This window comes from Balaenoptera borealis (genome assembly GCF_965194805.1).
Source record: "Balaenoptera borealis genome assembly, chromosome: 14".
Taxonomy (NCBI): domain Eukaryota; kingdom Metazoa; phylum Chordata; class Mammalia; order Artiodactyla; family Balaenopteridae; genus Balaenoptera; species Balaenoptera borealis.
Window position 1 is genome coordinate 54,225,076 of NC_138875.1, and position 14,603 is coordinate 54,239,678.

Sequence of the window (14,603 nt, forward strand, 5' to 3'; positions counted from 1 at the left end):
ACAGACAGCAAGACATTCATGAAAAATAAGCAAATCTTAAATCAGAATTGCAACAAACATTCCCCTACCTCCAAACAAATCATATGACAATACAAAACTTCAGCTTTTTATTCTTCAATATTTTTTGCAGCTTTGGAATTTCTGAATAATTATCTTTAAGATTCTAGAAGAGGGCCCTAAACTGAATTTTTTAAAACTTCTGATAACATGAAAAAAAAAGGGAAAATGCAATCATCTCACCAGATTATAGACATTCTTTCCTTGTTTGCTTTGATCAAAATCAGTCCAATTTTTAGTCAAAAAGTAGTATTAGATACTTATATTTTTAAGTCAATCTGTAACAAGAGCTCAGACAACTTGAGGACATCTTGGGGTACTTGAAACTAAAGCTAGATGGCTAAATAAAAGAGTTGATGTGAAGTGTTAGTACAACCAACTTCTCTCAATTTTAGCAGAAGATACCATGCAACAGCAAAGTACTATGCATTACAGCAGAGATAAAGGCTGGAAAGAAAACGTCTAATTGCTATTCTATTACAGGTTAAAAACTTACCATGTACCTGAATTTAATCAAGAGAAAATATCAGACAAACCCAAATTAAGGCACATTTTATAAAACAACTTTGTTCTCTTAAAAAAAATAACAATGTTATGAAAGACAAGAAAAGCTAAGGACTGCTCCAGATTAAAGGAGACTAAAGAGATGGATGACTAAAAGCAACGCATGACCACGGGCTGGATACCAGATCGGGGGGAAACTGCTATAATCATCACTGGGACGATCGGTGAAATCTGAATACGAACTGCATTTTAGGCAACAAAATTGTATCCATGTTACATTTCTTGAATTTGATCATTGTACTGTGGTTATGTAAGACAATGTTCTTGTCTTTAATAGACAAACTGAAGTATTTAGCGGTAAAGTGAGCATAATGTCTGCAACGTACTCTCAAATGTTTCGGGAAAAAACCCTCACATTTATTCATACATATATATAGCAATTGGCGAATCTGGCTGAAACATACATGGGAATTCTTTGTATTATTTTTGCAACTTTTCTATAAGTTTAAAAGTACTTCAAAATAAAAGTAAAATAAAACAAAAAACAAGGCAAGGCAAAGAAAACCCTTTCCATGTTGACAGGACTGTGAAGCAAGGCACAGTCATGACTTAGTCTCTTCATTTATAGAGATTCAAAGTCAGGGAATATCTCTTTTCCTCTGGTCCATCTATGGCAGGGAGGACATGTTACTGTGTTTGTCCATTTATCTGCCCTTTCAAATATTTATTGAGGGTCTACTACACGTGAGGCACTGTAAAAGGCATAGAAGGTACAAAGATAAATAAGACCTTAAAATACTATACGAAAGTATAGTATATAGATCTAGAAACTATATGTACACAAATAAATATTGTCCAGTAGGTGTTATAAAAGTTACTGTAAAAACTACAGTGGAGACATGATGGATCTGGTTAATTCTATGGAGAAATCAGGAAAGGCTTCACAGAGGAGATGCATCTTGAAGAAGAATGAGAGCAGAGAGGGAATTCCAGGAAGAGAGAATAACAAGTACAAAGGCAGTAATTCATGAAATGGCACAGTAAGTTCAAGGAACTGAAAACGGTCCTTCCTATGCAAGAACACGGGCACAAAGATGGGAACTGATGAGAAAGAGGCTGCAGGAGTCAGAACACAGAAGGCAATGCATAAATGGACTTTTTTCTTTTTTATATGAAGTTTTATACTGAGAAGCAATATGATCAGATTTATGTTGAAAAGCAATTACTCCGATTTGATGAATGAAATTGGACTAAAACTGCATAAAAGGAGTAAGTTTAAAAGTTCCTGCAATAGTCTAGGAAAGAATGAGAAGAGGAACATTTCCAGAGACACTTAATAAATGGAATTAACAGCACGCAATGGACTATTATTACATAAGGGGGAGGGAAAGTGAAGACTGCGGGGCCTCACTGCCAGAGTCTGTGTTTCTAACAAGTGTCCAGGCGATGCTACTGCTGCTGCCCCCGATGTTGCAGAGTCTCTTGCCCTTTCCAAAAACGGCAAGTACAAGAATATTCACTGCAGCGCTGTCTGCGATGGTGCAAACTAAAAGCAACCTAAATGTTCACTGGGAAAGGAATGAATAAACAATGGAATACTCATACAGAATTTCATTCAATAGTTAAAAGTACACAAATGAGATCTTCCCTTAACCACATGAATAAATCTCAAGCACGTAATGTTGAACGAAAATAAAGCTGGTTAAATTTATGTAATTTAAAAACATACAAATACTGTTAATAGGTAACTATATACTAGTAAAAGTATATCAACATGAAAAACAGAGATGGGAAAAGCAACAACTTCAAAACTGAGGTTACCTCTGAAGGGAATGGGCTCAATGAGGGGTAAAAACAAGGATTCAGTTAGATCTTTAATGTGTTGTTTCCTTAGTAGAAAGATCTGAAGCAAATATGGCAAAATGTAAACATTAGTTAAATTTGGATGGTAGGGACATGGGTGTTACAGTGTTCTTTGTATGTTTGAAGCATTCTGTAATTTAAAAAAAGTAAAATGGCTAGTTAGGAAGTAAAGATGTAATATTGTCTGTTCTTTAAAGAATCTTGGGGCTTCCCTGGTGGTGCAGTGGTTAAGAATCCACCTGCCAACGCAGGGGGACAGGGGTTCAAGCCCTGGTCCCGGAAGATCCCACATGCCGCAGAGCAACTAAGCCCATGCACCACAACTACTGAGCCTGCACTCTAGAGCCCACGAGCCACAACTACTGAAGCCCACGCGCCTAGAGCCTGCGCTCCCCAACAAGAGAAGCCACCGCAATGAGAAGCCCACGCACCGCAACAAAGAGTAGCCCTCACTCGCCGCAACTAGAGAAAGCCCATGCACAGCAACGAAGACCCAATGCAGCCCAAAATAAATAAATAAAATAAATAAATTAAAAAATAAAAAAAGAATCTTGGCTCTGAAGGGAAGCAAAAGGTAAAGAGAAGTCGGTGAAAAGCAGATGTTGGGACCAAGAGAGGGTTTTCTTTTTAAATGAAAGGAAGGATTTAACTGTCCTTAAACAGAGGAAGGAACACTTCCTTTTCTTAGCCTACAAGACAGACTGATGTTATATAAATACTCTGCATGACAATGCTGAATATACAGAAAGAAGTAAAAGCTACAGTTCTTTGTTTCGGGATTTAGAATCTAGATAAGGAGCCATGATCAATCCACTATGTAAAATATCATTCAGTGCAATGATAATTGCTAAAACAGTGCAAAGGCTGCAGAGCACAGAAATCCAGGACTGGAATGTGTGTTATTTTGACAATTCTTTTTTTCTGATCTTTAACTAATTACAGCAAATCCCCCCTCCCTTAAAAGTTTCTTATATCCATTTATCAGAGCATTTTGGATCATATCAGTGGGTCCTTAACCTTTTTTTGGTCATGGGTTATTTTGAGAATCTGATGAATGAGAGAGTCTATGGACTCTCTCTCTAGAAAAACACACATAACTGTGCAAAGATTGACAGAGAACTTCAGAGGAAGTTCACTGACCCTCTGAAGCTCATTCGTGGCAGAGAGAGCATGTACTTGATAAGTAATTATGAAACCAATTCAGAGCAGTCCTTAAGTTTGTCTCATATACCTCTCTGGCCTTATTTCCAACCAGTTACCTTCTATACTTTCCACTACCCATGGTTTTGTTCCCCATTTCCTCATAGCTCTGCAGAAAAACACTGGTACCCTTCACTTTACTTATTCGTGTCCTTCATATTAAAGGGTAGTTCAAGGCTTGTCTTTTCTGATATTTCTCATTTTATTCCAACCTATGTTATCTCTTCAATTTCTACGTTACTTACTGAATGTGTCAAAACACCTAGAAATCCATTATGCTTTGAACTTGTTTGTTTATAGTGAGCTGTTATTTACTTTTATACTGAAAATTAACTCATCGCGTTAGGTCTTTTCTCTCCTAATTCAATGTAAGTTAGATGGCTTTATTTCTTTGATACCTTGTAATACTGGCATACTGTTTATATATTAGAAGCATTCAATACATTTTAATTGTTAACAATTTCTAGAGTATTCTGATTATAAAGAGAACACACGAGGCAATGAGTTTGGATAGATTATGGAGGGCCAAGTTCTAAGTGCCTGAATAGCAAGATGGGGAATTACAGAGTTTAAAACTAGAAGGGCCTCTCCCTCGCCTCCTCGCTTATAAGATGACCAAGAAATGAAGGAATAATGGTCGTCCCAAAAAGGGCTGCGGCCAAGTGCAGCCTATTCGCTGCACCAACTGTGCCCGATGCGTGCCCAAGGATAAGGCTACTTAAGAACCTCGTCATTCGGAACATCGTAGAGGCCGCAGCCGTCAGGGACATTTCCGAAGCAAGTGTTTTCGACGCCTGTGTGCTTCCCAAGCTGTATGTGAAACTGCATTACTGCATGAGTTGTGCCATTCACAGCAAGGTAGTCAGGAATCGTTCCCGGGAAGCCCAGAAGGAACGAACACCTCCACCCCGATTTAGACCTGCGGGTGCTGCCCCATGACCTCCACCAAAGCCCATGTAAGACGCCAAGTCCTTAAAGACTAAAGAAATACTGTCCCCTGGAAAGACAATAAAATGGAAATTATACTTTAAAAAAAATTAAAAAATAAACTAGAAGGGGCATTTGTGATCTTGTATTCTAAACCTCCCATCTAGAAATAATCCTAACCCAGCAATCTGACAACATAGACTTCTACCATATTCCTCAATTAAATACTTCTTGAAATCAATATACAAAGCTAAACAGACCATTAGCTTTTATCTCCACTATATTCTTATGCTATCAATATCCTGATTTAAACTTTCTCCTTGTCCCTTTTCTCCCTTCTAGTTCATCTAATATACTCTGACATGGAATATTTGGCAATTGTTTGAAGTAGAGATTCTTTGCCAAAAGTGCCATGTGCTTTGGGAGCTTTACGTAATGTTTTGGCTCTCAATTAGTAGGCTATGTCAATTCTTAACTTTTGGTTTTTCTGTTTCTTTTGGGGGGGAATATTTTCTTATGGTCAATGTGTAGCTTGTAGTTGGTCCTGTCACCACTAGATGGAACTACATCACTGACCAAGATGGACAAATGGTGAGGGATGACTCCATCAGTGGCTTTAACTGCAGATTAGTGACTCATTAAGACTAAAAAAAGGAGATAAAATTCAAGAGGATAAAAAGCAGGCCTGTCAGCAAGCATATTTGGTGACTTACTAGTTCCTCTTCTAATGCATCATCAGCAAAGGGAAAAAGAAGAGCGACAGCCTTCCCTTCTCCTTTCCCTGGCCCTAACCAACCCTGTTACTGAAGATCCCACACCTTGGGGTCTGGGGTTTGGGGAAACGGAGAAATTTCAGTTGACAGTAGTGGAAAAAAGCAGTTTCTAGGACTCCTGAGTGAGATTATATTAAAACTAGATAAAGTTAATTTTCGTAACTTTACCTGATTTCTTTGCTTTAGTACTAAAGATATAAATAGCTTTCTGATTGCATTATTTTAAATCAACTAGTGTGAATACTTTTTTTCTTTTTCACCTTCCCAGCTATTCCACTGACTTTAGTCAAATGCAGTGAAGGACTATTTACTTTCAAAATAAATTCAGTGCCTTATTTCCTTTTTAAACTCTGTACTATCCTTTGGAATAACTGGAGCTAATTTCATTAAACAAAATGTCAGGTTTTCTCTTTTCACATGTCTACATAAAAAATCTTAAGTTAGAAAATACAGTAAAAATCTGTATGCATAAAAATAGAGATGAAGACTTAAAATTTATTAATAACATGAATACCCCATGAGATACTAACATACACATACCTTTTGACATAAATTCAGTGACAATGTAAATTGGCTCTTCAGAAACAACAGCATATAGTGGAACAAGTTTATCATGTCTTAACTTTTTCATTATCTGAGCCTCTTGAAGAAAAGCTTCTGGCATCATTGTACCTGGTTTTAGTGTTTTGATTGCTACTTTTGTGGTTCCATTCCATGTTCCTAGAGAAACAACCCACATTTCACTATTTTAACCTATATTTCAAGAGATTTACAACAAACTTCAATCATCAGCAGTAACCTTAAATATTTCAACATATCTTATCATAAACTGGGGCATTTTAATCTATGGTTAAACAATGACAAAAAACAAAAGTTCAGGCTCCTTACCCATCCATACTTCACCAAAACATCCTTGTCCTAGTTTAACCTCCAGTCGCAAAGATTCTCGAGGGATTTCCCAAGCATCTTTTGCTAGACCTTGAGTCTGGGGTTTCACAGTTGGACACACAGTTGTTAACTTATGGCATAAACCATCAGCATGTTCTAGATAAATGAATAAACTACACTGTAAAATGAATAACTTACAAAAATTAAGGTACATATAGTTGTACCAGTGTTTTTAAAAGCTTAAGTTATAGGAAATAAAAACAATGTTCTATCAGTTTTATTACAAAAGCATAAACACAAAAAGGGAGTTGCATAAAAGAAACAAAACATACAAGAAGTGAAACATTTTATTAAGTACATTTTAAAAGTTATTATTTATTCTTCCGAAAGAGAATGTTACCATTAATTGTTATTTCTAAAAACCACAAGCGAGGGACTTCCCTGGTGGCGCAGTGGTTAAGAATCCGCCTGCCAATGCAGGGGACACAGGTTCGATCCCTGGTCCGGGAAGATCCCACATGCCGCAGAGCAACTAAGCCTGTGCGCCACAACTACTGACCCTGTGCTCTACAGCCCGCGTACCACAACTACTGAGACCGCATGCCACAACTACTGAACCCTGCATGCCTAGAGCCCATGGTCCGCAACAAGAGAAGCCCCTGCAATGAGAAGCCCGTGCACTGCAATGAAGAGTAGCCCCCGCTCGCCGCAACTAGAGAAAGTCCACAAGCAGCAACGAAGACCCAACACAGCCAAAAATAAATAAATAAATTTTTAAATAAATAAATAAAATAAAGTAAAAACCACAAGCATAAGAAGCACACCGAAAATCAAGGAAAAACTTCTTTACTTAGAGGACTGATCTTCAAATAAAGGAGACACAAAAACAGTAAATCCCAAATTTATAATGGCTTGACTTGTGAATCCTGCTTAGACAATCTTTCTTATGGTAAATGTGACGTGTTCCCTTCCATTCTCAACATCCACATCACATCCAATTACAACTGATGACACTGCTTGGTAACATGTTTTATCAGTGTCAAGACTGGTGATTGACTTGACAGACTTAATCTGCAGTTAGCTGTCACTGAAGAAGAAATCGTCATGGAAGCTTCCCCTCCCCTAGTATTAAACATTTAAAGACTTTCAGATTCATTCATGTATTAAACTGGAGATTAAAAATTTTGAGAGAGAAGACTCTAATATTGAATACCTTTCAAAGGTCCTTGAAAGACTGATGAATGTCTACAGTTGCTATAACTTAATTTTCCATGAAAAGAAAAATGCATCTTCAGATCAAATTTCATTGGATTTACACTTTAGGAAGTCTTTATGTGGTTCAGCCCATGCTGAGGAACGTAACCCAAAAGGACATATGCTACAGCTTCTTACTTAAGTGTTTAGTTTTACCTACTTAGAAAGTGTCCCGAAATAAAATTTTTGCTTTTTTATTTATTGTCTCATCTATTTGGTATTTAGCTGTTATGAAATGGAACTCCGATGTAAACAAACACTGTGCCAGTAAGATATAAGGACACAAATGATGATAGTCTGATCTAGCACATCATCCAAGAACCCAACTCAGGGACTTCCCTGGTGGTGCCGTGGTTAAGAATCCGCCTGTCAATGCAGGCGACTCGTGTTCGATCCCTGGTCCGGGAAGATCCCACATGCTGTGGGGCAACTAAGCCCGTGTGCCACAACTACTGAGCCTGCACTCTAGAGCCCGCTCTAGAGAAGCCACCACAATGAGAAGCCCGCACACCACAATGAAGAGTAGCCCCCGCTCGCCGCAACTAGAGAAAGCCCACGTGCAGCAACGAAGACCCAACGCAGCCAAAAAAAAAAAAAAAAAGAACGCAACTCAATAGTAAGTATTATCTGTTGCTCATTTTAAAACTAAAATACATTGGGCACATACTGTGTATAAAGTAGCATGCTAGACCTTAAGAGACATGAAGACATGAATGCTGTCCTCATAAAATTGAACATGAGGAAATAATTTTCACCTCTGAAATATTCACGTACCTGTATAGTGTTTTACCAATTTCTGCAGAGTATCAAATTGTGCTCTGGTTGTGATATAGTATCCACCATTGTCAAGTTTCCTAATTTTGTAGTGTTTCACATTGTCACCCCTTACCTCATCCCAATCACGAATAGAGAGGGAATAAGCACCTAGAAGGGAAAATGAACACTTCTACTATACCTTTCTTAAAATACTGCCCAAGAAAATTTTTATACTTATATTAACAATATTCGTACCTTTAGTAGTTTCACTCTCTCTTACTAAGAAAATACCTCGTTGATTCCCAGGATTCAGAAGTAATCTTTCAGCATCTTTTCTCCCCATTTTGCCAAAATACCATCTGGAAAAAAAAAAATGAGTAGTGTTCTGAGTTAGAAGGATGTAATAAGCATCAGAAAAATTATACATAGATATTAGTAAGAATGGAGTGGGATAGGGAGGATGGCAAAGAATAGAACACAGCTTTAAAATACAGTAAAACAGAATGAAAGATCTTTCTTAAATAAGAATATTACAAGTATTACTATCAGAATATATTCTGTCATAGTATTTTCATGTATTAACTACTCAACATGTCTCTTAAACTCCACCTGGCAGTCACAGGAACCGTAAATACAGAAAGAAAGGCAACAATGATAGCCTTTTAGTCAATGACAGATGAAAATATTAAGATTATAGTAGGAAGAGTAAAAGTGGTTCTCTGTTAACAGTGTGATCATTTGTATTCAGTAAGATGCAAGTAAACCATATCCAAATTATTAGGGACTCTAAATTAGTGTGGGTTTATTTAATACAGTTTTGTGAATAAAAATGCAATTTTTGCTGAGGGGGAGCCACAGAATAGTGGAGAAGAAAGACCAAAGGACAAAATGGAAAGTAACAAGTGCCAAAGCAGAACAGAGTTATGGAGACAAATTACACATCACTAATAAAAAAGCAAACAAATATTGATAGAGCACCTACTATGTGCAAGATGCTGGGTTAAGTGTTGTGATATGAAGATGATATATTATTTATGGATCCCAGATAAACCTGCTTTGACATAAAAGTACAGGCATACCTCATTTTATTGTGTTTTGCTTTACTGAGTCTTTTTAAAAATTGTAGGTTTGTGGCAACCCTGGTCAAGCAAGTCTATCAGAGTTATTTTTCCAATAGCATTTGCTAATAACTTCACGTCTCTGTGTCACATTTTGCTAAGTCTTGCAGTATTTCAAACATTTTCTTCCACATAAGACAGCAAACTTAACTGATAAATGTTGTGTGTGATCTGACTGCTCCACCAACTGGCTGTTTCCCCAACTCCCTCTCCTCATGCCTCCCAACTCCCTGAGATACACAATGTTGAAATTAGGCCAAGTAATAACCCTACAGTGGTCTCTAAGTGTTCCTTTCTCTGAGTCAAAGGAAGAGTCGATCAATGTGGCAAACTTCGTTGTTGATTTATTTTAAGAAACTGCCACGGCCACCCCAGCCTTCAGCAGCCACCAACATGGAGGCAGGACCCTCTACAGCAAAACAACTACGGCTTGCTGAACGCTCAGACAATGGTTAGCATTTTTTAGCAATAAAGTATTTTTAGTTAAGGTATGTGCATTGTTTTTTTAGACATAGACTGTTGCACACTTAACAGACTACACTGTAGTGTAACCATAACTTTTATATGCACTGGGAAACCAATTCACTTTACTGCAATATTTGCTTTATTATGGCTGTCTAGAACCAAATCCACAATATCTCCGAGTATGCCTGTAATATGTCACTGAAGGTGAACTTTAACTTTTTGAAAGTTGTAAGAATGGTACATAGAACTCCCATATACCCTCCACCCAGCTTTCCTGTTAATTTTGATTTGTCATATTCTCTCTTTCCCTGTGTGTGTGTATGTTTGTGTGGGTGTGTGTATTTCCTTCTGAACTGAATGATAGTTGCAAATATGCTGAATCATTACCTCTAAATGCTTCAGTGTGTACATCCTAAAAGACAAAGATACTCTCTCTCCATAGCCATGGAGCAAGCACCTAAGTCAAGAAGTTAACACTGATACAATAACATCAACGGACGATAAATTTTTGAAGTGAAAGAGTCTGCAGAATATAAAAAGGGTTAATGCAATTATTTTAAAGTGAAAAAATAAAGGCTAGGGACTAGGCATAATGCAGTATTATGAATGCAGATTCATTTATGATCCTACTGTAAGCAAATACTATGGCATTAATTATTAATTTTCAAGTAACATCTCCTATTAATACAATACATTGGCTGTATTAAGACTGGTATGTAATTGTGTGTGTGTAAAGTTGTGGCTAAGTAGAATGTGCATTAAGACATTTTAAAAATCAAAATAATTAATAAAATATGAAGCAGTGCCATACTCTTCTGCCTGAATGGAATCTGCAGGGGCTACATAATTGCTAGGGATATAGCCATTCTTTCCTGTAGCAATTGATCTTGCTTCCCACCAGTCTCCTTCCCTGCAACACATAAAACAACAATTACCACAAAGTAGACCACAGCTCAGGACACGATCTATTGCAGTGCCATCTTGTATCTGAAATAGACAAGAAGTATTACTTCCATTTTTATTTATGCATTCATTTGATCAAGAATTAAACTCGAAGAATAATATTAAAAAAAATAGGTTACAGCACATCCTTGGTGGCGCAGTGGTTAAGAATCCACCTGCCAATGCAGGCGACATGGGTTTAAATCCCTGGTCCAGGAAGATCCCACATGTTGTGGAGCAACTAAGCCCGTGCGCCATGACTACTGAGCCTGCGCTCTAGAACCGCAAGCCACAACTCCTGAGCCCATGTGCTGCAACTACTGAAGCCCGCGTGCCTAGAGCCTGTGCTCGGCAACAAGAGAAGCCATCGCAATGAGAAGCCTGCACACCACCACGAAGAGTAGCCCCTGTTCGCCGCAACTAGAGGAAGCCCGCGCGCAGCAACAAAGACCCAACGCAGCCAAAAAAAAAAAAAAAAGTCACATGAATTAAGGGAATAAGGCCAAGCAAAATCACAATTGCATTACCTCTGCTTCAAACCAAAAAACAAAACAAAAACCCTGAAAAATAAACAAAAGAACCCACTTTAATTTTAGTTACAAAATCTCTTTTTTACGTAACCTAACCTTTCAACCTAAGACAATAAACTATGCTGAATAAAACAATTTGAGAAGCAAATCTTTCAGATTACTCAGTTTCAATGAAATGTTTTCTCATTTAAAAGCTTTACTGAGACAAAATTGTATACCATAAAATTCCCCCATTTAAGATTTAAGAGTTTTGCAGCCATTACCACTATCAATTTTAGAACATTTTCATCACCCCCAAAAGAAACCCTGTACCCATTAAGAGTTACTTCCCATCCCACCCCTCCCCCACCATTTCCAACCACTAATCTGCTTTCTATTTCTATGGATATGCCCATTGTGGGGGCATTTCATATAAATGGAACGATACAATATGTGGTCTTTTTGACTGGCTTCCTTCACTCAGCATAATTTTTTCAGCATTTATCAGTTGCTCATTCTTTTTTTATTGCTAAATGATTTTCTCTTTTTTTAAATTTTTTTATTCTTTTTTTTTTTTTTTTTTTTTGGCTGCATTGGGTCTTCGTTGCTGCGCGAGGGTGTTCTCTAGTTGTGGTGAGCGGTAGCTGCGGCGAGTGGGGGCTACTCTTTGTTGCAGTGTGCGTGCTTCTCATTGCAGTGGCTTCTCTTATTGCGGTGCACGGGCTTCAGCAGTTGTGGCTCGCAAGTTCAGTAGTTGTGACTTGCAGGCTGTAGAGCACAGGCTCAGTAGTTGTGACTCACGGGCTTAGTTGCTCCCCGGCATGTGGGATCTTCCCAGATCAGGGATCGAACCCGTGTCCCCTGCACTGGCAGGCAGATTCTTAACCACTGTGCCACCAGGGAAGTCCCAATGATTTTCTTTTTAACAATGCATAAAATTACAATGTTTCTTTCTATCATATTAGGAGAAAAAATTCAGATGCCCTAGAACTACTGTAACCAAAATATTAGCAATGAGCAATAATAAAAAAATTTAATTCCTGGAATAAAGTATATTTACAAGAATGTTACCCATGAATATCCAAATAAGACTAAAATCAATTCAGAACATGATAACTACACGTAGTTTGTAATAGATAAGCCTTGACTTTTCCAAAATTAATGTGAAAGGAGAGTATATTATCAATCTGCAATGAGGAAGACATATGGGCTCTGCTACTATAGATTACATGCATGTTTTGCTTTACCAGAGATAAGTATTGAAAATATTTTGTCTACATTGAAATTTTATAAATGCTTGAGGTGAATTTGATCTTTAAAAAATGAAATGGAAAATCCTTTTGTAATTCAAATGTTTACAAACTCATATACTTGGCTTGTAGCTTCCTAGTATACATTAAGTACTTTCAGATATACAAACTGAAAACTTTGATCCTGATAATCATCCACTGATTCATTCAAACATTCACTGAACATCTTTTAAGTAACAGACCTTACAATAGGGTGTACTAGAAACAGGTAAAAAGTCCTTATCCTCAAGTAACTCCGTCTAGAGCAGGATTTCTCAGCCTCGGCACTACTGACACTTCGGGCTGGACGATGCTCTGTGGTGGGCGGGGGGCGGGGGGGCGTCCTGTGCACTGCAGGATGCCGAGCAGCATCCCTGGCCTCCACCCACTAGACGCCAGTGGTAGCACCATGGATGTAACAGCCAAAAATGTCTCCAGACATGGGCAAATGTCCCCTGGGTGATTCTGCCCCCATGCTGAGAACCACTGGTCTAAAAGGATGATAGGCAAGTGATAAATTATAATTCAAAACTGTGATGGCAGCTACAATTGAGGTTTGCACAGGTTACTATGTAAACATGTAAGAGAGACACCAAATCCAGCAGGAGGTGGGGACTGGGCCAGGCAGGAAACGTGAAAGAATATCAAAAAAGGCCTCCTTGAGAAAGGACACAGGAATACACACTTTGACGGATGCATAGGGTTGGCCAGATGAAGGAAGAAAAGTGGAGGGACAAGAAGTTACATTCCAGAAGAAAGAAATCGCATGTGTGAAAGCACAGAGAAGGGGAGAACCCCCAGTGTATTCAGAATCATAAATAAGTAATTCAGTCTGGCTGGGCAGTGGAGTGAGGAAGGGGAAGAAGCTCAATGAATGATGCCTGCTCTTATTGCTGTTTTATCTTGACAGCAGCCAGTAGCTACTGAAGGATTTTAAAGCCGAGAGACAGAATCATATTTCATGTTCTCAAAAGATAACTGGTAGCAAGTGGGAACAAGGATGGAAGGAAACATGACTGGACGCAAAGAGACCATAAATGTCTATTCTGAGAAGTTACAAAGTGGTCGCTGTGCCTGCTAATGAAATTATGGGATCTATTTTCTGTAACAAGCACTGAATTTTCTATGGTGGCCCACTAAATGACAAGAAGTCTGAGAGTCACATAAGGAAACAGCAACGTAACATGGTCAGTTTGGGACTGCAGGAATTCCTTAGCCTTTTTAGTTTGTTTTTTTAAGAGAAAGAGATTAAGATCTTTAAATCATCTAGTACTTAGATAAATGGGATCATAGAAATATCTTTATAAAGGTTTTTTTAAAGTAAGGTACTTATTTACATATACTCCCTCAATCCTCACTCTTAAATCTCTACTGTTTATGGCAGAACCACAGTAACACAATTTGTAGAAAACATAACTTCTGGCTCCGGCAGTAGTATTATGCCGTGTGTCTAAAGAAACCAAATGTATCATCCAATCCAGTGGGCAGAGACCCACGCCCCACTACTCTCGTCTCTGAATCATCAACCAGTTCAGTGGTTTCAGTGTAAAGTAGGCTACCGTTGGTACTTCACCCTCGTAAAATGTTCGTAACACTTACGTGTTGTTAATTATTTGAAATCTTTCACCCTTCTTAAATGAAAGGTCTTCTGTAGTTCTAGCTTCATAATCATATAAGGCCACAAATACAGTAACACCACCTATTGGGGGAAAAAAAGACCAAGGTAAATTATATAGACAAATTAACAACAGAGAAATTTAAAAACATTGCCAACAACAACAAAAAAAGCTTAAGCATAGTTCTTTTCCTGGTCTCCAGAATCTATTTTTAAAAGTTGGAGATTTGGGTCGCTGAAGTTTTCAAGTTATTAAGATGCTATCTTAAGGCCTTCCATGAGACTACTGTACTCTACAAATTCTAAAATTCTATAGACCCAGAGAGACATTTTTAATCTTGATTCATAGCTGCAACATCTCTAGCTTGAAAAGACAAAGTTCAAATCAATTCTTTGGCAGAAAAAGCATTAACGAGTATTATAAACTACTAGCATTGATCATC

General features: G+C 38.0%; 1 protein-coding gene, 2 long non-coding RNA genes and 1 pseudogene across 9 annotated transcripts in view; 3 read left to right on the top strand and 1 right to left on the bottom strand.

Moving 5' to 3' along the window:
- LOC309610599 overlaps window positions 1–14,603 on the top strand; it is a 504,212-nt gene that overhangs the window by 107,537 nt on the left and 382,072 nt on the right. The window lies entirely within an intron of this gene.
- LOC309610581 overlaps window positions 1–14,603 on the top strand; it is a 49,045-nt gene that overhangs the window by 18,770 nt on the left and 15,672 nt on the right. The gene's annotated exons all lie outside the window — the stretch shown is intronic.
- YES1 (YES proto-oncogene 1, Src family tyrosine kinase) overlaps window positions 1–14,603 on the bottom strand; it is a 77,371-nt gene that overhangs the window by 8,378 nt on the left and 54,390 nt on the right. For all 6 annotated transcript variants that reach the window (XM_082353588.1, XM_082353585.1, XM_082353586.1 and 3 more), the window contains 6 exons: window positions 14,145–14,244; window positions 10,617–10,715; window positions 8,478–8,581; window positions 8,241–8,390; window positions 6,213–6,368; window positions 5,865–6,044 (listed from right to left, as the gene is read on the bottom strand). In XM_082353588.1, the coding sequence (XP_082209714.1) occupies window positions 5,865–6,044; window positions 6,213–6,368; window positions 8,241–8,390; window positions 8,478–8,581; window positions 10,617–10,715; window positions 14,145–14,244 (789 nt within the window). The remainder of the gene's footprint in view (window positions 1–5,864; window positions 6,045–6,212; window positions 6,369–8,240; window positions 8,391–8,477; window positions 8,582–10,616; window positions 10,716–14,144; window positions 14,245–14,603) is intronic.
- On the top strand, window positions 5–5,849 carry LOC309610568 (small ribosomal subunit protein eS26 pseudogene; annotated as a pseudogene). The gene has a single exon. The product of its transcript is annotated as a small ribosomal subunit protein eS26 pseudogene (transcript).